This window comes from Hydra vulgaris, chromosome 01, assembly GCF_038396675.1.
Source record: "Hydra vulgaris chromosome 01, alternate assembly HydraT2T_AEP".
NCBI lineage: Eukaryota > Metazoa > Cnidaria > Hydrozoa > Anthoathecata > Hydridae > Hydra > Hydra vulgaris.
The window spans coordinates 38016022-38041799 of record NC_088920.1 but is presented as its reverse complement, the minus strand read 5'-3'; the positions used below and the strand labels follow the sequence as shown (position 1 = coordinate 38041799).

Below are 25778 nucleotides of genomic sequence, written 5' to 3'. Positions count from 1 at the left end.
TAATGATGTGTAATATGGTTGCTGCATCGCGGTGCGCTACAGGAATGAATAACCCTTCTTTAGTTGCTATATCGTACACACCAAAAATCTATTGATCTTCTTTAAATCTACCTCGGTTGTATTTCCTTCTTGAAAAAAGTGATTCATCTATTTCCACTATTGAACCTGGCCCTCCTAATTGCACACGGTTGTTAAGGAAATAAGTAACAGCAATGTCTCTACAAAATTGATTCCAATCAACTACAGTTTTATTGCTACCAATTTCTAAATCCTTTTGTATGTCTTCTACTGAAAGGCCACGACTTTTTCCGGCGCTACGAGTCCAAATATAAGTAATACCTATTATTTGCCAAAGTTTCAGTTGAGATCTTTCAAAAAAACTTCCAACACGAATACTTATTTTCTTTTTGCATTGTTTTTGCATGAAAAAACATAAAGTAGATTTTCTTGTTTTAATTACAATTCTGAATCAGATGCTGTAACTTTCACCACTTATGTAAAACTCAAAACTAAAACAAATCTTTAACAGTAAAATCTAAACATCTTTATAGGCAATTTTAAAACTAGTTAGAATAAGCAGGCCTCGGCATGAATGGTGAGCTACCAATTGCTGTCTGACCACGGTTATACATTTTTGTAGCAACAACTTGCCCACAGCTTTAATTTGTTTAGCACGTATTTAAAGTATCTAAGATCCCATGGGTAAGTTGTTGCAACAAAAAACTATAACCATTGTCAGGCAGAGCAATCAATAGCTTGCCGTTCCCTCAAAGGCATGGAATAGATTATTAGGTTTAAAGCACTCACCATGAATTTTATAAACAAAAATAGTGAAAATTTAATTTACAATTTTTTTGTTTTGTGTAATTTGTTAATGTACAAATAAGTCTAAAGATATCCTTTAGGTAGTTTGTTAAATAAAGTAATCAACATTTGAATTACCCACATGATTGTCAGTTTAGAGCACTGCCCATTAGTATTTGTAGAAAAGAGAAAGAAAAGGTACCAGTGAATGGAAAAGCTGAGCTTTACTGTGATGCATCATCCATAGGACTGGGTGTAGTTCTTCTAATTGTAGGAGTAGTTATTGAAGATGCAGCATGGCTATGACCGACGAGTGATATGCACCATATTAATATAAGTGAACTAGATTCGATACTTCGAGGGTTAAATTTAGTCAGTTAATGGGATATAAAAGAACTCACAGTATACAGCGATAGCAAGAGCACCGTGGGATGGTTAAACGCAGTTTTAAAAGAAGAATATCGTGTAAAGACTCGGGGAATTTCTCAATTGTTAGTACAAAGACGGCTGAATACGATAAAGGAAATAGCAAAAGATATTAGGATTATTGTACAATGGATTCCATCTGAACTAAATCTGGCCGATCGACTTTCACGAATCCCTCAAAAATGGTGCAGAACAGTGTGTGCAACCAGATTAATCCAGCAGAAAGACATATGGAAAGTTCACTCAATTGGTCATTTTGGTGTCGATCGAACATTGCAACTTTGTTTACAAAACAACCAGAATGTATCACGTAAAGAGGTTTCAGCAGTAATTGCAAGTTGTAACCAGTGCAACTCCATTGATCCTTATTCCATAAAATGGAAGCATAGTCAGCTGAGTGTAAATTCGAATCGGGTTGCCCTCGATGTAACGCATGTAGGTGCAGAACTGTGCTTATCAATGATTGACTGCGGCCCATCACGGTATATGGTGTGGCGTAAACTAATAACCAAAACAGCGGCTGAAATTATTGGAAAGCTAGAAGAAATATTTTCCTTATTTGGACCGCCAGTTTGCCTTCTAATGGACAATGAATTTCGTTCACACACGCTAACAAGGTTTGCTGACGAATGGGGCATTGATTTAGAATATCGAGCAGCTCATCAAGCTCAAGGCAATGGTATTGTTGAACACATACACAGAACAATTAAAAAACAGTCGCCCGCTCACGTTACTCAATCACTCTGGCAGTATTACTATACAATGAGACGATATCATCAAACTGTAGTAAAAGTCCATCGCAGCAATTTAAGCAAAAACCAACATCGTTTATTCCAGGTGTCGATACACGTAAGAAAGCCGAAAAATATGAAGTAGACAACATATTCAAGGAAGGTGAAAATGTTTGGGTAAAATCAGGTCAAGAAACAAAATGCGATCAGTCTTGGATACCAGGTATCGTACGGAAGCAAAATACCTGGTCGTTCGATGTCGAAACCGCAAATAGGGTATTCCCACGACATATCTCACACTTGTGTTGCCGTATTCCAGACTCTCATAATATAAATGACTCATTTAACGCTGGTCTTGATATACCAAAAGATAAAGTAGGTAACGGTAAAGGAAGATATAACGAGGATGCCGTTCAAGTTCGAAATGATTCTCAAGAATGCAACGAACAAAGGATAACGCGCTCCGGACGAATAATAAGAGCCCCACAACGATTAGACTTATGAGTTAACTCACCAAGAGGGCATGTTCTATTAAAGTTGGTGAATTACGTGGTCAAAGTTATCTAGATAAACGTGATGAAAGTCACACATTCATTCATGATTATTATTTTAATGACTATTGTAGTTTTATAATTGTCATGGGAATTATAATTTTGTATTTATATATGATTTTATGTAATAGAGAGAAGGTTGAAGAATGCTCAGTTGTTTTTAATATAAATATATATATATATATATATATTTTAAACATCTTCGCTTCCAACAAGGCTGCAAACAGCCACTAATTAAAGTTAGAAGTTACTGAAAGAGAAAAGATGAAGATTGTAGAGCAAGATAACGATTGACAGACGGCTTAAAAGATTGCAAATTATTTGAATTAGGAAAGCAAGATGAAGGAAGCGAGTTCCAAAGAACTGATGTTCGAGGAAAAAAACTAGACGAATAAGCGTTTTTGGAGCATTTGGAACAGTCACAGAAAAAGGATGACACTTAATTGAATGATGAGTAACAGGAGAATGAATTTTAGTAGATGGCACAAGAGATGCTAGCTCTTTAAAGCAGTGCCCATATATTACGTTTATATGTATATATATATATATATATATATATATATATATATATATATATATATATATATATATATATATATATATATATATATATATATATATATATATATATATATATATATATAAACGAATGCAAGAATGCAACAGAAGCAGCATTACGACAATGTGATAATGGTTGGAGGTTAGCTGCAAGAGCAGGTCCAACTATGTTTACAATGTGTCTTTGCACCTTGTCTAAAAGAGAAAGGGCATCATTAGAAGATCCACCCCAGATATGGCAACAGTATTCCATGCAAGGACAGATTTGAGATTTATAGAGATAAAGAATAGAATCCGGAGTAAGAAAGTGTTGAGCACAATAAAGAGATGCAACCTTAGCAAATATTAATTTTGCAATGGATTTGATATACCGTTTCCAAGAAAGATCAGAAGTAAGAGTTAATCCTAGAAGATGAAGGGTAGATGACTCATTGAGTACATTACCGTTCATAAATATAGGAAGATCTAAATTATTACTATAACGATTCGCTGAAAAAAGTTGAGTTTTATCGGAATTAAAGTTCACCAGACACTGTAAGCCCCATGCTGTAGCAGAAGTGAGATCCTCTTCAAGCTCAAATGCCCCCTTTAAGCAATCAGAGAGTGTTGGCTTCTTATCATGACAAGAATAAATGGTAGTATCATCAGCTAACAATGCCACCTTAGATGTGAGAATTTCTTGAAGATGGTTAATGCAAATTAAAAAGAGTATAGGGTCAAGGATTGAACCTTGAGGAACCCCTGAGGTTACAGGATATGAAGAAGAATGCTGTCCATCAAGGACAACTTTTATACTAAGATTGGAAAAAAAGGATTTAATAATCTTAAAGATTACAACAAGTTTACAAAAAATTTCAACAACAACTAGCAAAAATCTAGAATTGATAACTATACTGTAGTTATCTATTGTTCAAGATTTTTTTTGCTTAAGTGAACTTTATAAAAGATTATTCTTTTTTAAATTAAAATAAAAAAGTTAGTAAAGAATAAAAAAAATCAATTCTTATTTAGTTAGGTAAAGATAAGGCAAGATAGTTTCACTATTAATTAACTTACACATTTGCTAATTTAATTTTTTTATTAGGATAATAATAACTGGTTTTGTTGCTTGAAAAAGGCTTTATTATTACAATTATGTATGCTTGAAATAAGCATACCTATATAAAAATATACAATTATAGTATAGCTCTTGCTATGTCTGAATTAATTTTTTCAAGTTTTATGTGATAAAAATAGTTAGCAGTTAACAGGTTGTGTCAAATCAAAAAAGCGCACAAAGTTTTTTTCAGAAGTTTCACAAAATAGACTATGGCTGTACTCAAACTATGCAAAATTTTTGTGTAGTTTTTTTGGAGGATTTTTTAAATTTATTTTAAAAAAAATATCTTATCTTTACTTTTCAAATACTTGTACAGATTACTACATTTTCAAACAATTAGAGACAATGTTTATGAACTAATTATATAATAAAAATATAGCATACAGATATATTCAGGTAGTATAAAGTAAAAACTCTTGCATTAACTAGGGTTAACATTTTTAAATTAACTCTATTTTTAATTTTATTTAAAAACAGCTATTACCATATATAACCTATAACACTTTTAGTTTCCATTTTTATTTCATTTACTAGAAATTTTGTATTCCTTGTTTTAACAGCCAAAATTCCTTGTTCTAACACTGCATCAAAAATGAGCTTAACACATTTGTTAAACTTGTTGTTAATTAGGTAAGCACTGTTTTGTAAAAAATAATTTAACAAGTTTTACTTAGAAACCTAAATAAATATTTTTTGGTCACAACAAAATTACTTTTAAAATAATTACTTGTTCCTCGATTTTTATTCTTGCGATATTACAATTTTTTATTACTTGCTAACTTTTTAACAACAGAAAATACTCGGTGCTTGCCAAACCGTAAATTCAACCGTAAATTATAGAATTAATAATAGAATTAAAAAAAAAGAAATTAAATAAATAAGCAAAAAAGTTAACAAAATAACATATTAACATTCTACATAGTTTTGAGTTAATTATTAGTATTATATGTTTAGAAAAGAAATACATTATTTTATATTTAAAAAAACTGGATACAAAATAAACACTCTATAAAATTTGTACATACTAACATTTCTACATTTATACTAAGAGCCTGTGGCTGCCAGACTTATATTATTTTATAAAAGCTGAAAATCTTTCAGTAAATGCTTCCAACACAAGTATGAACAATAGTTAACTGTGTACCTTAGATCATGGTTACACTTAACATAGTGAAAACCCCTTGCAGACAAACATATATGATAGCATTATTGTTAGCTATTTAAATAAAAGCATTAGAGCGAAAACCTTTGTTACGTAACTTAACTAAAAGTAATCGCTGTTTGATTCAACAACTGTTAGATGAAAATTGTAACAAAATTTAAATGGAAGGTTTTAATAACATATATAGCAAATAGCAGTTTTTTTTCAAAAAAATAATGACAATAATGATGATGATTGTGTTAAAAATAGTTTTGAAATTTTTTTAAGGAATAAGGTAGAAAAAAGTTAAAAAATTAAAGATTAAGAGACTATCTGTCCAAAAAAAAACCTCAGTGAGAGTTATTAGTAGTGTGAGATGGCCAATCAGGTACATTTAGCTCATTTTATATGGAATTACCCAGAAGAGAAATATTTATTGATAATCCTGTTTTAATAATACTAATTTGTATAACAAATATTTTAAAGATAAATATACATAGTAGTATACATCCCTACCAATGCAGTAATGGTGTAGAGCACTTACCTCACAAGCAAGAAGTTTCGAGTTTGATTTCCACCATGTCCTTGGTAGTACTTACTTGATAAGCAAGAAGTTTTGAGTTTGATTGACTGCACTAAACTTGTTTCTCTGTGCAGCAGCCATGTTCCTCAATGTTCGTGTTTCAAAGTAAAAGAGTCAAGAGAGAGTTCTAACTACAATAAAGTAGCCTCCTTTACTGTAGTGACCTTTCTGGCCTTAGGGAGGTGAATAACATTTAAAAAAAAAAAAGATAAATATATCAGTAAATAATTTTTTTATATAAGTTTTATATAAGATTTATTCATAGTTTTTTCTTATATAAACTTTTCATTTATCATTTTAAACGTTTGAATTATTTCAAAAGAAAATATGTTTTTGATTATTTTAAATCATTAAAGTTATTATAATATATTAATAAATAACATGATTATATATAAGTTATGCATCGTTTTTTTTAGAATTAATTTCTAGTCAGTATCAATATGCACTCAGATTATTAGGAAGGTAAATTCTATCTAGCTATCTCTTTCTCATATGTGTGTGTGTCTATATATATATATATATATATATATATATATATATATATATATATATATATATATATATATATATATATATATAATATATATATATATATATTATATATTAGGGTGTTGTCTTCATAGTAAATTTTTGGTATCTCCAGTTTCCAATATAAAAAACAGATGAACTTTGGTTTGAAAGTAACTGAAAGTTCATTGGTTTTATTTAATTTTTGAAAAAGGTCACCCACCATAACCCTTGATCCCATACATCAGTAAATTTTTTTTTTTTAAAGTATATTAGCCTGAGTCTCAAAAAAACCAGAATTTAAAGTGATTTAAAAGTTCATAATCTTTTTTACTGAAACATTAAAAAAAAATATATTGCAAACAAATAGTCATAAAAAACGACTTTTTCAATTTTTAGTTAAAAATTGCTGTTTTTTGTATAAAAAATTCAAGCATATCATTTTTATTTGAAACCATTATTATTTCTGAAATCTCTATGAAATTCTGGTTCTTTTAAGACCGAGGTTGATATACTTTTTAAGAAAAAAAAAATTCACTGGTATATGGGAGCCAGTGTGTAATTAAGAGTCATGGTAGGTGACCTTTTTCAAAAATTAAATAAAACCAATGATTTTTCAGTTACTTTCAAACCAAAAATCATCTGTTTTTTATAATGGAAACTTGAGATACCAAAAAGTCAACACCCTAATAAATATTTATATATATTTCTGTTTGAAATAGTTTTATTGTTTATGATTGCTTTGTGCTTATACAATATACTTTAATTCGCTTTGATGATATAAGTTTCGGTGACAAATATTAAATACGCCATAAGCTATATATATTAATTATTTTGCTTCATTTATTTAGGCTAGAGAGTCTGGACCCATAATATGGGTCATGAAATGTATGGTGCACAACTCCCATATATCCTTTATTTGTTTTCAATAAGTTACAGAAAATTGAAGAAAGCAATGATCTTAACTTCATTAGAGATCTTTAATTACCAATTTCTCTTGCGTTTCTTGAGTGTTATATGTGCACATAACAAAGTGGATATATTAAAAGTTTAATTAAATATTTTGGCTCCTATAATACTGAAGCTTCAGTTTCATTGTCTATTTGTTGCTTTTTTAACTTTAATCTTTGAAATTTCATTCTGTTATTTTACTGAACTCACCTTTATTTTATATGGCAGTAAAATTTATTAGTAATAAAAAAAAAAATACTATTAGCGTTATCCGGGTCATATTTTTAAAATGCGGAAAATATGTAACGTAAATTATCCGTAATAAATTTTGCCTTGCATTCTACATAATGTTGACATGTGTTGCGCTAGTTAGTTTGTTTGAAACTTTCTTCAATTAAAAAAAAATTAATCTTAAGAAGTATATATTTAAGCTTGTGTTTAATGAGTTGAAACTAATAAAAACACAAAATATTGAAACAATAACATCACTACAACTACGCATAGAAATAGCACTTAGCATAAGATATATTCACATTACATTACACTAAACTTTACCAAAAACATGTGTTTTCTAATTAACTATGAGAGGCTTGAACGTAGATATACAACAGTAAAACCTCTTGGGACTAAATGCTTTCACTTCTCTACTTAATAAACCACTTGGCTGGCAAGGTTGGCTATCTTGCTCTACATCATTTAACGTCTTTTTAAAAATAGAATTTTAGTTATAAAAAATAGCGGTTAGTCTAGCTCTAAAAACATTGTAGCCACTTGCTTGGCTAGTTTAAAAGCCTCGCTCTATGCATTGGTTATAGATTATAACATTATACCTTTTTAAAATCATTTATAACAGCAGGCAAACGAACAAAAATTTGGTTTTCAGTAAAAAATTAGCTTTATTAAATTTTTTTTGTAAAAAATGATGTGTTCAATGATAAATACAATAATAAATACAATGATAAAAACAATAATCATTAATAAATTAGGTATATTTGAAAATAAAACATTGTTTACATATCATTTATAAAGTTATTCAACACTTCCTTGTCTAAATGTCAATCCAACTTTTGGAATTTCATATTCAATTTTTGGAACAATTTTTACTTATAAAATGAAAATTAGTACTTATAAAAATCCTCATTGATCTCCCAGTAAACATTTGAGCACTTGCTCATTGATTGACAGTGAATACACATTAGTGAGTGTTAAAACAACTCGTTTAGCATAATCATCTCATTCATCATCTTCAAATATCTCATCAACAATTAAACTGTTTTCTCTATTAATGCACTGATGCAGTGTTTCAATACAGTCTTTAAAAGTATCTTCCTTTTTGACTGGTATGTTCCACTAATGTGTGTTAATAGCCATTATTAAAACTCTCCTTACCGATCATGTACTCTCATTTCTCAGTTAATGCAAACTTTTGCAACTATTGCCTACATAATGAACATTTTATACATGCTTCTACAACTTTAGCCCTTGCTGCCAAAAAAAAATGACTTCCCTAAGAAATGGAATGATATTGTTGCAAACATGTATAGAAAGTTGTTATAAACAAACTATAAATTGCATTAAAGACATAATGGGTATAATGAACTTCCAGTTCATATGGCAGTAGCAGATTAAACACTCAGGTTTCAGCTATCAAATATTTATAGTTAAACATTTTCATACTAAAGGCTAGTCGATCCATAAAAACCAATTAGAAGTGTTGATTAAATAGGTACTACATAGCCCATGGGCTACTCGCAAGTACATAGCTGTTATACAGCATGCTACTACTTTACCTGCTATATAGATACTACAGAACTACCACATAGCCCGTGGCCCACAACATAGCTATTGCATAGGCATGCAGCCCTTTATATAAGGTATAATATTCAATATGTTAAGTAAATTTAATTAAAGTATATCAAGATAACTTTAGTGAAAATCAAAATTGGGAAAAGAAAAAAAAAAAATTAAATAATTAAAATAATTTCAAATTAAATATATTACCTGATTTTTGCGATATCAAATCAAAAATTTAAAACAATTTAATTTGACGCCAGTTAAGTAATAATTATCACTAAGCGCATTAAATTAGACATAAAGCCAATTACACGTTAGCTGATTTTATTTTAGCCAATTACATTCGTTATAACCATCATAACTAAGCGCATTAAACAGTAACTAAGCGAATTAAACATTACAGTATTAATATAAAGATTACTTTCATTTTACTGGTGGTAAAAAAAATCCTTTTTTCATAAACAATTGAAGTTATTACTTTACTACTATTTTGATAAAAAAATTTAATAATATATAATAATTGTTGTATTTAGAACATTTTCTTTTAACTCTGCTTTGTTTTTCACTTTTTTTTTCTTTTCTTTAAATCATCTTATTTACTTTCTTGTTTTAACAATGAAGTTAATTTTTAATAAAGTTAAAACTTTAAATTGCAATAAAATGAATAAATGATTTATAGATAAATTTAAAATTACTATTTGTGCATTTACACTTTTTTTTTTTTCTATAATAGGATTCTTAATATATATATATATATATATATATATATATATATATATATATATATATATATATATATATATATATATATATATATATATATATATACATATATATATATATATATATATATATATATATATATACATATATATATTTATATATATATATATTTATATATATATATATTTATATATATATATATTTATATATATATATATTTATATATATATATATATAATATAAATATATAATATATAATATATATAGTTAAAATCTTGTTTTATGTAACAGTAATTTTTATAGTATTTCATAAAACTATTGTTTTCTTGGTATAAAGTATTCAATTTAAACAGCTGCGTACAAGAGTTAATAATATTATTGTTAACTAATTACCATTAGCCATTTTTATAATTATTTTCATTAGCAAAAATATAAAATGTGCAATTATTTTTCTTTTACATCGTTAACTTTAAAGATTGAAGTTCTTATTTTATTATTATTTGCAATTGTTCTACATAAATAAAAACATTTTCTCTTCCAACTTTACTTTTTTTTTATTCATTTATTCATTTTTCATTTATTTTTCTTGTAGCTTTTCCTGCCATTTGCGAAATCATTGTAATAAATAAATTTATTCTTAATAATAAATGAATATATTTTTAAATAAATTTAAATTTATCATCTTTTTTTCTATTAATCAAAGAATCGAAATGTTATATATAAACATTATATATATACAACGACAAAATATTTATTTGAAAATACATTTTTAGTAAAGACTTCGTTTTATGTAACATAAGTAATTGTTATATATACTTTTTACACAACAATTTTTTTAGTACTTTGTTGTTTACAATATTTTAATATTTATTTTTTGTTTTTTTAATATTTTACAAAAATTGTTTTGATACTTAAAAAAAATATTCAAAATTACTTAGATAGTATCAAACTTATTTTTTTAATTGAATGGAAATCTGTGCGCGCAAGAGTTATTAACATTAGCTGGTAATTTGAATGTTAGTTATTTCTGTTTCCATATAAAAAATGCATTGATTTCATTAAAAAAGTTTTAAAAAGAATATAAATTTGTTAATTTTTAAACATTAAGCTATTTTTGTATATACAAAATTCAGTCATAAAGAACTAATTTAAAAACTGTCTTATGGTTTGACTTTCAAAATTTTGAGACGGCTGGAAAGCGATCATGACGTCATATTTTTAAATCTTTTTTCTATCTAATATTAAAACAACTTTTTGTTACAACACGCACACGCACATACACACACATATGTGTGTATAAGTAATATAAGTGCAAATATATTTTTTTTGTTCTACTGCTAATATGTTACCTTTAATGTAAAGCGTGTACACGAAATAAATGTGAAAGAATAAACACGTCATTTTTTTTCAGTGGTTGTATTAAAATCTTTTTAATTGTTTAGTATTTTGTTTACAACGTGTTTTTTTTGAAAACACAGTTTTTGGATTTAACTTGAAATTAGTTTTAAAAATGACAAAAGAAGAAGGCGTAAGAGAAAAAATTATGCACAAATATTTACAAAATCGATAAGCAAAATTCGATAGCAAAATCATTGCAAATACATCCATACACCGTTAGTCGTGTTATTCAATGTTTTTCTCAAACAAAATCGATCAAATGCAAATCTGGTGGTGGTAGAATGGAAGGTTTTAGAGATATAAAACTAGTTAGAAAACTGGTTAACAGTTTTAAGAATTACCCAAGCTTTTCACTAAGGGAACACGCAAAAATATATAGATTTTCTCATAGTTTTGTTGCAAAAGTTAGAAACAAACATGGTTTTCATTCTTTCAAAGCACGAAAAGTGCCCAACTGTTCTGAAACTCAACAAAAAAGTGCAAGAACCCGCGGCAGAAAGTTGTATGACAATTTTATTTCTAAAAATTTCTGTATTATTGAAGACAATGAAACTTATATCAAGTACAATCATCAACAAGTTCGATCATCAACAAGTTCCTGGTGCTGTTTATTATATTGCCAAATATAGATGAAAAGCAGATAAGAAGTTTAAATACACAAAACATGACAAGTTCGCTAAAAAAGCTTTGATTTGGCAAGCTATTTGCAGTTGTGGCAAAAAATCAGCACCTTATAATTCTCAGTCCACACTTTCTGGTCAAATATATGTTAAAGAATGTTTACAAAAACGCCTTTTACCTCTCATTAAATCACACAATAACAGACCTGTGTTCTGGCCTGATTTAGCTTCAATTCATTATTGTAAACTAGCTATGGAATGGTATAAAAAGAATAATGTGAAATTTGTGCTTAAAACAGAAAATCCTCCAAACTGCCCAGAATTAAGAGTTATTGAAAAGTACTGGGCTATTACTAAAAGAAAAATGAAAAAAGCCAAAAATCTTTGCATAAACATTAAAGATATTAAAATATCATTTAAAAAAGCATCAAATAGTTTTGATTCTTATTCTGTGTGCAAGCTTATAGGTACCACTAAAGCAAAAGCTCGAAATTTTATTAGATTCCCACAGAAAAGATTATTTTTTTTTTAAATATTTGATCTTCTTATATTATTGTATTAAAATTATTACTTGGTTCGAAATAAAAATTGAGGAGTACTTTTTTTTAGTCGTTTTTCTACTTTCACATTTACTTCGTGTACACGCTTTATGAGAGATTTTATTGTGCATTATAGTGAGTGTGCAGTGAGGCAAAAGCTGTTGCTCTTAATCTTGTTATCGAATGCAAGATGATGTGATGATGCTAGTGATTTGCTAGTGGATGTATATAAGCTCTAATTATATGCTGTGTCCAAAAAAATTATTAAACTCTTTTTCTTACAAAAGTTAATCTTAGTGAGTACGCTTCATTTCTTGTAAGTTATAATACTTTATCCTATTTCTTTTGTAAGTTTTGATAACAATCTTTTTTTTTTCAATGTAGAGTAGACAAATGCTAAATCAAAGTGAAATACTTATTATTACTAAACTTTAATGTAGATACTTGTTATTACTCTTTTCTAAATCAACATTATTTCTTTTGTAAGTTTTTAATACTTTTAAGTATAAATTAGTTTAAATTTATAATAATATATAATTTCAACTTATGTTGAAATTATATATTATTATAAATTTAAATCTAGTTATCAATTAATATATAGTTTATATAAATCTAACTAGATAGATATTATCTCTGATGTGAAGTCCAATTATCCTATAAGTAAGCATTCTATCAAACTTCTACCATGTTGAGTACTTAATCTGTTAAAATAATAATACCTCCAAGGTACAAAATACATACATCCAATGTACACCACCGATGGTGTACTGTGGCTGCAATGTAAGCTGTTTTTTAAACTTAAAAAAAGAGATGAAAAAATATGTCTGGATGTTTAATAAAAAATCCTTGAGTAACTAATATCATAAAGTTAATGAAAATATATTATTACAGAACATATTGTAAGTATTTTTTTTAATTTTTGTAAAAATTTGAAAATACCTTGGAGGTACACCACTCTCCCCTACCTTGCTAAATTAAAAAAATTTATCTTGGTTCGATGAGTTGCTCTCCATAATTGACCAAATTTTTTGGAACAGTTTTAGGGCTACTTCAAACTTTGCTAAATGATATAAGATTGGTGCGGCTTTTAAGAAATATTTTCCATCTTTTTATCACTCATTCAATTAGACAGCCATTCTCCTTATTTTCTGAATCAGATTCAGCAACATGAACTTCAAAAGAGTCAATTGATATTGCTTTATTGGATTTCTTGAATTCCTAGTTTTCTTTTTTTTTTTTATGACCTAGTTGAATAAGTTTGTAATTTATTTTCCAAAGTTTGTCAGTTGCAGCTACCTAAAGAATTTTTTCTCTACTGAATTTTATAAAGAAATAATTTTATAAAATGCTTTATAAAGCTCAAACTTTGTTTTTACTTCATGTCAAAATGTATCCATTTTTTATATCTGTATAAACAGTTGCAAGAAACATCAAATTTTCTCAAAGTACATTTTTTTAAGTTATAGTTCCTATTTGAAAATCTTTGACGAAGTCACTTTCTATGCTATAATTTCAGTTCCAATTAAAAAGGAACTAGCCTGTGGTGATTTTCTCACACACAAGTTGAATAATGAGGTAGTACTCCATATGCATGGCATTTTTTAGTTCTTTCTAAATCTCCTAAAAATATGATTGCACATTAAATTTTTTAGGAGCTTTTAGCATGTTCAGATTACTGGCCAAAAAATTTTAGTTTATAAGTAGGTTGTTTTAAGTGTTGATGCTTTGATATTTTATAGTTTTTTTGTCCATAATTATTAGAGCAATTTTTTGAGTTCTAAACTACTATTGGGTTTAATATGATAAAAAGTGTTTGCACTTATGATGAAAAAGTTGATGAAAGTTATAAGTAAGTTATTGTATTGGTAGTTCCAGACAAATTGGCAGTTTAAGAGTTGAAATAGTCACATAATTTTAATACTTTAGAAGTTGGGTGGAGAAATTAAAATTCTATTAAGAGCTTAGAGTCATAATTTTAGAAATATTTGGCATGACACCAGTTAAGTATTTCTAAAATTATGACTCTAAGCTCTTTTCAACTTTTTTTAGAAAAATTAATTGCTTCAAGCAGGAGTACCTTTATTAGACTATAAAACTATAATGTGGAAAATTTGAAAGTCTTCTCGATTCTTTTTTTTTTTAATTTAATTTTTTTACATATAATTCTTTATGAAACATAAACTAGAGTGAGATATAATTAATGAATTCTTAAAATGAATGAACATTTTCCCTGGTATTTTCTTATATAATGAAATGTAAATAATTTATTTTGTAATTTTTATAATTTTTTAGACATGTTTGGGTCCTGCAAAAATGGGTAGTTTTACATAAAAGCCATATAATTAAATGAAATAATGTAAATAAATCATTTATAAAAAAACATGATTTTAAATGTTGCAACTTGTTTGGGTTTAGACAGTTTAGAATTAATATTAGTATTAGTAATTGCTGTAACTAGTGTGAATCAGTGAGTGTGGTATTAACATACTATGATAGCTGATTCGCTTGATTGCTGCTCATCCAACTATTAAGACCTGCTTTAAAACTGATTGTGCTTTAACCAACTCGCTTGGCAAGCTATTCCATAAATTGGCCAATCTATTAAATAAAGATTTTCACGACATGCTTGCTTAGTGATTTCTTTGACATATTTAAAGCTATGACCTCTCATTTGAGTTTGTTGAATACTCATTTTTTTAATTGTTTCCAAATTGTTAAAACCGTTGAAGAATTTAAAAAGTTGAATCATATCTCCTCGTTGTCTCCTTTTTGTCAAGTTAGTCAAGTCGAGAGCTTTTAGACAATTCTCATAGTTGATTTTTTTAAGTGATGGTATTAATTGAGTTGCAAGATGATGGACTCTTTCTAATAACTCAATTTCTCCCTTTCGAATAGGTGACCAAACATGTACTGCAAACTCTAACAGTGGTTGCACAAAAGAAACATAAAGTATTCTCAGCAGTCAAATATCTAAACAAATGAAGCATTTTCTAATCCGACCCAACATTTGGTTGCTTTGCCTACGCATTTTATTACATGATTTTTCCATTTCTGATTGCTTGAGAAGATTACTCCAAGATCACTTTCAGATTCTGTTGTGTTTAACTTAAGAAAAAATAAACTGCTGGAGTGCTTTAGTTTAGTTTACATTTACTTATTTTTAATGACACACTTCTTTGTATTTCGACAAAAAATGGCTGCTTTAAAGCGGTTTAATTACGTTGATTTTTTAAACTTATTTTTCAAGATAGCTAGAAGTTAACTTAAAATATTTTTTTTTACTTATAACCCATCTACTCCAGCTCGAAGCAACTTAATACCAAAAATTGCTGGTACCTAAAGCATATCTTGGATACGAGCCAAAAATAGCATAGTATATCTTCCATACTGTGTTAAAATTAGCATAATGGCAGATTAGTGTCAGCATGCCATTAGATTTACTTAGTTTCATTGCTAAATCTTGTAGAACATGATAAAAAATAAAGATTAGAATCAGTTTGATTCTAAAATATTTAATTGAATTAGCAAATTTGAGTTTTTTGGTGTGTTAATGAACACAATGTTTTCTGTTTATATTTAATTTGTACATAAAAATTTTGGTGATAATTTAGAAATAGAAAAAACCAATTCTATATAGCAAATTAAAAGTATAAAATCATTATTTTTTACTAAAATTAATATTCTTTCAGAATTTATATTTCATTTCTTTGCATATTTAATTGTGTATACTCTAAATTTACAAAATAATGTCTTTGTTTGCCAATGTTCCAATGGTTCAGCCAACGATGATTTCTACATTATTATAGTGTATTTAGCACACCTTGTAATGCAATACATTAATTTAAACCATTATTGATGATCTCAACAAGGATTAGTCAGATGAATATCTGACGAGTTTGCATTCTTTTTTAGAAGTGATCATAGATATATATTTTTGAATAGATGTATAAAAGATTACTAAAGTGTCTGTTATTTATTGTGATCATTGTATAAAGATTTTACTTTCAGTCGATTTTCAAGTTCAATTGTTGAAGATGAGTTTCAACTTGCAGAATGCATTAAACGTAATTGTAAGTAGCTCCTGCTTTTAATTTAGTATATCTTTTAGAATAAGTTTTTTCAACACATATGTTTAAAATTTAAAGGTTATCTAATTAAGCTTTATTTTAAAAGCTTTTTTTTTTTAGTTGCAAAACAAGGGAAAGTGAAGGAAGCTGCTCAATTTTCTGAATTATACTCAAAGCTAAAAGGCCAGGTTATTATCTTATACTTGCTGCAGCACATTTTAACAGTTTATCAATTTTATTTTGTATACAATATTTATTTTTCAAAGCAGGACACTATAAAAAATCGTTGGGGTGTTCTTTATCTTCTCTACACATTAAGTAAAGATGGAAAAAAGAAAAATCAGGTATCTTTTTTTTGTATAGATTTTTTACGAATAATGTAGAAATCATCATTAGATTTTTTACGTTTTTAATAGAATCTTTATTTAATTCTGTTTTTTATTCAATATAGTAGGACCCTTATTCATGTTGATATGTTTTTACACTGCAAATGAATAAAGCATTCTTTAACATTTTCTGTTAAGTTGTTAACTTCAATAAATTTGTCAGTAATGATAAGTTTATTGAAGTTGGTGATTAGGAGTATGAAATTTATTGTAATAAATAATAATAGAAGTAATAGTTTTGCGAACGTTTAAAAAAACAGTTGTTGCTAACCTTTATATTGCTTTAATTCAGGGATGCGAGTTCCATATATTTTTCAGGATTCTATGACTCTAGACTTCGAAGTCAAAAATGATGGACACTGGATTGCGGAATTTTTTTTTTTTTAACTAAATAATTTAATTTTGTTAACTGGAGTTTTGAATGAGAAAATCCCAGAAAATTGATAAGGTATTATTAAATTTTGATAGCGTATAAAAAGTTAAATGCAAAAGTTATTTTGTCTGGTAATTACTGAGTTATACAAGTTTATGAGAGTAATAGAAATCTGAAGAAAAAACACCCATACATGAATTTACATTAATTCATCTGCAAAAAAAGTTGTCAATTAACTCAGATGTAAAGCTACTGCAATGATCTGGGGTCGTGTGCTTTAAAAGGAAAACAGTTGCTCAACACCTACTTAAGATATGGGCAACAAAAATGCAATTTAGTAGGCATCCCATAAAATGTCTGGGAATCCCTCAATTGCTTTTAATGGGTTAAGTTTTAAAAACTCATCTTGGGTTGAGAAGTTATTTTTAAACATTGGCCAAATTATTTTTAAAACTGCTCGAAACTCAACAAGTTGGACTGAGATTGTTCTTAGAAATATTCTATTCAATTTCTTGTTCTTACAGCATAATTAAGTTTGGTCTGGAGAATCATTCCCCTCTCTCTTTCTGTATCAGATTCAGCGACATGGGCTGCAAAAAAGTTGCACAATATGGCTTTTTTTGATTTTATTGAGTTTATAATTTTTACAATTTTTTAATTAATTTTCCAAAAACCCTCTGCTGCAGCTATATAAGGAAATATTTATATGTTTTTGAATATGCGTTTTATAAAATTATATAAATAAAGTTATAATAAGGAAGCATACCTTATTTTTTTTTACTGTAAGCATACTGTTCCTAATGTCTACATAAACTGCCGTAAGAAACAGTGAATTTACTAGAAGAGCATTTTTTCTATTGGTTATTTCATTTTGAAAATCCTAGATCACTGTCTTTCCTGTCACTTTATTCCAATCTCACCTGTAGTGATATTCTCATGCTGAAGATGTGTGGAAAACCTTTTTTTTTTAAATATTGTGTATATTTTTTAATATTTGTATAATTTATTTATATTTAATTGTTTTAATTTATAATTCTAATTCAAGAAACTATTTTAAAAAAAAATAAATTATTAAATTTTTTAAAATTATTTAAAAAAAAAAAATTATTAGATCAATAAAAATTAATATTTTTAAATTGAGAAAACTAACCAATATGAGCTTGAATAACTTTTTATTGAATATGTTGTTAAAGATTAACGGCAGAAAAGGAAAATCCAAATTTTATTTAAATAAACTTTTTTGATGTCAAATATTACAAAAGACCAAAATTAAAAAAAAAAAAATTAGCAACCAAAGAAACAAAATTGCAAAAATTTATTTTTATTTGAAATTTTTAATTTGAAATGTTTTTTGATTTGAATTCTTTAATTTAAATTAATTCATTTTTAAAACAAATATTAGAAAATAATTTTTTTTTTAAATTGTACATAAAAATTTTTTGTAATTAGAATAAAAACCTTCTTCACTTCTTTCACTTTGCCGTTTTTATTTTAATTATTTTATTTAGAAGTAAAATAAAATAAAACATTTTGTTATGAAGACACAAGTTGTAAAAACTCAATAATTTACACAATTTGTAGTGTAAAAATTCAATGATTTACACAAATTTTCAGCTCATACTTTTGTCGTAACATCATTTGACCAAAAAAAAAATTATTTTTTCAGATTGAATTTTGTTTGTTGCTAACATTTTTACATAGCACTTAATGTTGTTAGAAGGCTTAGCAAAAAATTAATTGCGTAATTCCAGTTAACAATTTTTTAAGCTTCTTGCAGGGGAAATCCCATGTAATTTTTGTTAATATACAGCGGTGGCCAAAAATTAAAGACCACTCATTTTTTAGTTGGTTTCTTAACCTTTAAATTAAAATTAAGAAGATTCTAATTGACATATTAAATTTTTTTTTTTAATACCTTGTTAATTAAAACATACGGATTAAAGTAATATAATTTTTTTAATCTAATTCTAATTAAATAGCGTTTAACTTATTAAAAAACTGATGAATACTTATAAATCTTCTTTAAATAAATTGGACAAAATTTAATGACCACTTTCAAATCTTTAATTTGCACTTATTAAAAATAATAATCCATTATTTTTTTAAACTGTCTTAATTGCTTATTACGTTGGCTATAAAATAAAATGTTGAAACCTGAGTTTCGATATCAAATAAACATTTATTTTTTGAATTGCAATAAGGATATAAAAATGTTGAAAAAATGCGTGCAAAGATCAAAGAAAAAGACAGATACGTGGCTTTTGTATTAAAAGAAGAAGGCTATAGCATCAGACAAATAGCAGAAAAGCTCAGAAGGTCTCACTCTTGCATTATTAACATAGTTCAACGATACAAAGAGACCCGGTCAATTAATGATCGTCATAGGACTGGACGCAATAAAATTTCAAATGACCGTGATGTTCGCTCGTTAGTGGGATTAATGAAAGAAAACAGACAAGCATCATCTACAGACTTGTCTACGAAATGGACACTGTCAAATGGTCTGAAAGCAAGCCCTAGAACTGTGCAAAGGGTCCTCCACAATTTAAATTATTTATGGCGTGCTGCTGCAAAAAAACCACGCTTAAATAAAAAACAAAAATTTGCCAGGAAAGAGTGGTGCAAACTACATAAAAATTGGTCAACAGATCAGTGGAGCCGTGTGGTCTTTAGTGATGAAATGAATGTTGAGGTAGACAACAGAAAAGGTCGCATAATGTTGCGTAGACTTCCAAGCGAACGGTTCGATGAATCATGCATTTTGAAACGAACAAAATAAGGCAGTGGTTCAATAGGCATTTGGGCCTGTATGAGTGCCTGTGGAGTTGGCGTTTTTCATTTATTCGATGGTAGACTCAACAAAGAAAGGTACATCGAAATTTTAGAAAACTCGCTTATTCCTAGCATTGATTTATGGCAGTTGCAAGATGGATTTATTTTCCAGCAAGATAATGCGCCGTGTCATAAAGCGCATGTTTTTAGCGATTGGTTCAATTCTAATAAAATTCAAGTGCTTCCATGGCCTGCCAATAGTCCAGACTTGAATCCAATAGAGAATTTATGGTCGTGGCTTGATCACAAGCTTGGTAAAGAACAACTTTACAATTCTCTCATCATTTGAAAAATGTGCCTGATGAAGTAATCAAAACTTTAATGAATTCAATGCCAGAACGAGTACAATAGTGCTTGAAAACAAATGGAGGAACAACACGTTTCTAAATTATTTTTTTATTGCTTTTTGAAATATTTTTGAAACTGGTCTTAAAATTTTGTCCAATTTTTTTTCCCATTTATATTTTTTACTAGTCAGTTTTTTAATTTTTTAACATTATTTTGTAAAAAAATTAAAAATTCTTTTATAATAAATATAAAATACAATAAAAATTCTTTCTAAAAATTTTTTTCTTTTTTTGATACCTTTTTCCAAAATAAAAGTATACTAAGGTAAAAAATAAATTTTGAAAAAAAAATGAGTGGTCTTCAATTTTTGGCCACCGCTGTAGATTTTATTTGTACTTGTCAAAACTAAAGCTAAGTTATGCTAAAACAGTGATTTTCCTCTAAGTTTTAAATTTTTAAAACTATGTTTGAAAACAGTGATTTTCAAAGTTTTATATCATTAATTTAATTAGTTACTATTTCTATTCTTATTTTTTTCTAATAATATTTAAAAATTATTAATTTGCAATAATTTTTAAATATTATTAGAAACTATGTAAAAACTGCGTGTGTAATTTGGCAAATTTTAGCTAGAGAATTAGATTTTTGTTAACATTAAATTAAGAATTTCATTTAGACCTTACAGGGCTAGCTAACACCCTGCATAAATATATATATATATATATATATATATATATATATATATATATATATATATATATATATATATATTTGCATACTTAGCCGTGCATAAAATGTTATTGATGACATCACACATAAATAAAGAGCTGTGTGCGCTTCTGTACATACATCGAATTGAGGGTTTGGGCAGGTGTTATTTAGATATGAAGAACTTTTATTATGGCAAACAAAAACTTTATTTTTTTATTTCAATAAACTTTTTTGTATTAATGTCAAATATTACAAAAGACCAAGATTATATATATCTATATCTATATATATATATATATATATATATATATATATATATATATATATATATATATATATATATATATATATATATATATTTATGTATATGTATGTATATATATATATATATATATATACATGTATGTATGTATGTATGTATGTATGTATGTATGTATGTATGTATGTATGTATGTATGTATGTATGTATATATATATATATATACATGTATGTATGTATGTATGTATGTATGTATGTATGTATGTATGTATGTATGTATGTATGTATGTATGTATGTATGTATGTATGTATGTACATATATATATATATATATATATATATATATATATATATATATTTATGTATATGTATATATATATATGTATGTATATATATATATATATATATATATATATATATATATATATATATATATATACACATGTATGTATGAATGTATGTATGTATGTATGTATGTATGTATGTATGTATGTATGTATGTATGTATGTATGTATGTATATACATATATATATTTGTATACTTAGCCTTGCATATAATGTTGTTAATAACATCATACTCAAATAAAGAGTTGTGTGTGCTTCTGTACATTAATTGAGGGTTTGGGCAGGTAGATATGAAAAACTTTTATTATGGCAAACAAAAACTTTATTTTTTTATTATTCTTTGTTTTTTTGTTGTTGTTTTTTTGTTTGTTTTTTTAAAAATTTAAAATTAATCATCAAAAAAATTGTTGTTAATTTAAGAAAAATGATGTCATTGATACATAAGGTTTTCAATGTTTTTTACTTTTATGAACAAAGGTTTTCACTGGTGAAACATCACCAAACTACCATTGTCAGAATTTAAATTATTTTGAGCATTGCATTGAATCTTAACAGATTTTTCTAACATTTCATTAGATGCTGCCACTTACTCTACTTTCTCTTAGTTGTTTGAAACAACTTGAAGACTTTTAGGATTTTCCCTGTTTATATTTCACAATGTTGTTCATGGTCCGCAACTCCAGATGCATCTTTTTATGTTTTTGGATTCATGTAAAAATCTTTTTCTCATTTCACCAGTATAAATGTTTTTGCTCATTTTACCACATGTGCAATCAAGTTGATACACCCCGGTTGACTATTTGGAAGTAGATTTATTTCAGCATAATATATTAAGTAAGAAATTATCAAAATGGAAGTTTTTATGCCAATTTTATGAAATTTTTGTCAAATTAATTAATTTTTTAAAATAATGATGTTGAGCATTTTGATAGCTTTATATCTTGAATATCTTTTGAATTTAAAAAATTGTTCAAAAAGAATTTGCGTCATCTAAACTGGTAATTCGAGTATGACTATCATCAACAAAACGTTTAAAAGATTTTGGCAAATATTTTCATATTTAAAGCTTGTTCAATAATATTTAATTCTATATGATGTGAGTATGCCTCTGATTAAACAATAATTATGTACAAACCAGAGTTTTTTAGAATATATATTTTGTCTCCCATTAAATAACACTTACTTAATAACACAGAGTTCAATTAGTTTATGAATTACTAAAGATAATTTAATAATAATAAATAGTCTGATACCGTGATGTTTTTTTAATTTATATTGTTTTCGTACATACTGTTAAAGATGTAACTTAAATATTTCCATCTATACAAAGTTGCATTCTTTCAAGTCACTTTGAAGTAGCTTGGTTATGTGGTTTTTTTTGACTTTCGACGTCAGTATATTTATCAATATTTTTTTTATTTTTTTTGTTGAATAGCCAATAATCAGATGGAGCTAGTCTGAAAAGTATTGTGGGTGATTATTAATTGTGATTCTGGTTTGGTTAAGGTAACCTGTGACAGTTAGAGTAATATGGGGTCAAGCGTTATCATAGAGAAATTCAAAATTTTGAGTGCCTGTTACAGATTTTTGCATATTTATTTCGCATATAACAAGTTTCAAACAATTTCTTACATAGTATTGACTAGTAATGGTGTCTCCCTTTTTAAAACAACCTAAATGAACATCAACTGTTTTTTTGAATAAGACCTAGAAGATGTTTTTTGGCTCAAACTTTGTTTAATTCTTGGACTTTCACCTTTACTGACTCAACTAGCATTAGTTGACTTGTGTCCAACTTGTCTCAAATAAAACCACGATTCATCACTTGTAATAACATCACATAGTCTCCATGGGCTGTTTCTAAAAAGGGTTTTTCCTTACATGCCTCAACTATATTCTTATGATTTTGATTGGTTAACTTGCAGAGTATCCGACATGATTCTAGTTTTCTTTTTTTAGGACCTTTTTGAATTATTTAATTGGTTGTAAAGTAATTAATTGATGTCAGGGCTTCAATTATATCATGTTTTGCATGAGGATTTTCTTTAATATTAGCATGCACATATTTGATATTCTCAGCTGTAGTTTTAGGGTGCCCTGAGTGGGGATTATCTTTGAGACTTTCTCTACCACCTTAAAATAGAGTAGCCCACGTGACAGCTGTACTATATTTTGGTGCTTGGTCACCATGACCTAAACCAATTCATTGGTTATGGTTTGTACTGAAACTCCAAGTAAGTATGAATTTAATATATGCTTGATATTTATTTTTTTCCATTTAAAAATTATTTTTTTTAATGTGTTTAATAAAAATTAAACAATTTTTTAAATACATAATCATAAAATTTCAACAAGTACTTAAAATGTCATAATTAAATAAAGTTAAATAAAGATGATTTATAGATATTATATGCTGTCTTAATGCAACTTTGTAAATGAAGTTCTGCAAAAAATTTTTAACACCCTGTGTTACTAGAAAAGTTTGTAGAACTTCATCCATAAAGTTGTAATGTTAGTGATTTAAAAGAATTAAAGTTTCAATAGTTGTGCTCCCTGCCCTTTTTCCCATTATTTTTAGCCTTGCCACCAAGCCAATGAAAATGACAAAAACGTCAAAAATGTTATTGTTTTCCAAATTATTCAAATAATCAATTACAAATATTATATAACAGTCCTGGAATGGTTTCTTGAGGGTTTACAGTTCATGAAATTAAAATGCTTACTCATACTACAAACAACAAGAGATATGCACTGCACCAATAAGCTAAAATTAGGCCAGAGAATCACATTTTGTCTTCTTGAAATTTGAGATTTCATGTCAGTGCTTTTCAACTGTTTGCAATAGGTATTGTCTCTGTATTTTCTCTGTCTATGATGAGCTTGACTGCTCCCTCAGCCATTTTATAAACAACTCTGCAATTGTGAACAAACATGGTAGCTTCATTATATGCTGCATCAGTCACCCGTTGTGTCGGTGGCAAGTTCATTCAACTGTTGTTGACATGCAAGAGTCTGAACAGTCTGACAGCAGCTGTATTGGTGAAGAAGTTGACAACTGTGGAAATATTGGCACTTTTTTTTGAAGACAGCTAGTAGCATTGTCTTCATGCTTCAGAAGTTGCTGAATGGCTTCCTTTGAGTCTGACAAGAGTGAAGTCAGACTCATAATCAAAGGAAGTCTCTTCGGTGAAGTATCACAGATGTCTGACATGTACTGTCATAGCTGCTTGTGCCATAGCTGGATCAAACTTTTATACCAAATGAGATCATTCCACAACTGCAGATTATTCACTGATTCATCTGCAGCCGAACGTGTTGAAAGCCATGCCTTTATGTAGAAAATGGCATTGAACAAGCAAATGTTACAGCTTGTATATTTTACCTTCGTTACAATTTTTGCACTCTTTAACAGGTTTTTTGGAAACTGAAGTGTTACCATGTTTTTCTTTTTTGCCACACTTGTCAAACTCTTCTCTTTTACATGACACTTAAAGATCTCGTCTTCTGGTAAATCAACAGAACTGCTATCAGTACTTTCATTTCTTGATTGTTGGCCTGAGGATTCACCATTCATTGAAAACAGGTTTTGCTTGCTTTGCTTTTGATCCATTTTCTACCTCAAAAGATCTTCATTTTATGCTCTACTTTTCTCATGTAGATCTTGTCTTCTGCACCCGGACACACCTTTTTTTGAGCTTAAAGAGCACTCGGGAATTCAAGATCCTTGTACTTCATTTTTTGGTACGAAGTCTGTCGGTTTCCATATCCGTCTGGGCATCTTAGTGTGCTATGCAAAAGTACTGTTTTAACTCCTCACTAAAAAAATTTTCTTTTTTTTGTTGTTGATTTGCACTCTTCTGCAGTGTCCTATAGTTATCTTACAGACTAAGAAACTTTTACATTGCCTTTATGTTTTATTTCAATGTTGGTCTGGTCTGCTGTTTAGCCCATTGCTGCTTAACTTCAAAAAACAACTTTGTCTGCCACAGCACTATTACAACTGCTTCTTGTGCTTCATTAATCCATCTTTCAAATAAAAAATAAGAGAATAACATCTCCTTTTGTGGGGACTCTGCAAGCTGGTAGTTCCAA

The 25778-nt window shown here is 27.7% G+C and overlaps 1 protein-coding gene across 2 annotated transcripts in view; it reads left to right on the top strand.

The window, feature by feature from the left end:
- Positions 1 to 25778, top strand: part of LOC100201883 (gamma-tubulin complex component 3 homolog) — a 45957-nt gene that overhangs the window by 1882 nt on the left and 18297 nt on the right. Inside the window, exons 2-5 of one of the 2 annotated variants that reach the window (XM_065788095.1) lie at positions 6310 to 6355; positions 16434 to 16495; positions 16613 to 16680; positions 16762 to 16836. In XM_065788095.1, coding sequence (XP_065644167.1) covers positions 6310 to 6355; positions 16434 to 16495; positions 16613 to 16680; positions 16762 to 16836 — 251 coding nt within the window. Of the gene's footprint in view, positions 1 to 6309; positions 6356 to 16433; positions 16496 to 16612; positions 16681 to 16758; positions 16837 to 25778 lie in introns of both variants that reach the window. The other variant, XM_065788094.1, reaches the window with a different exon arrangement.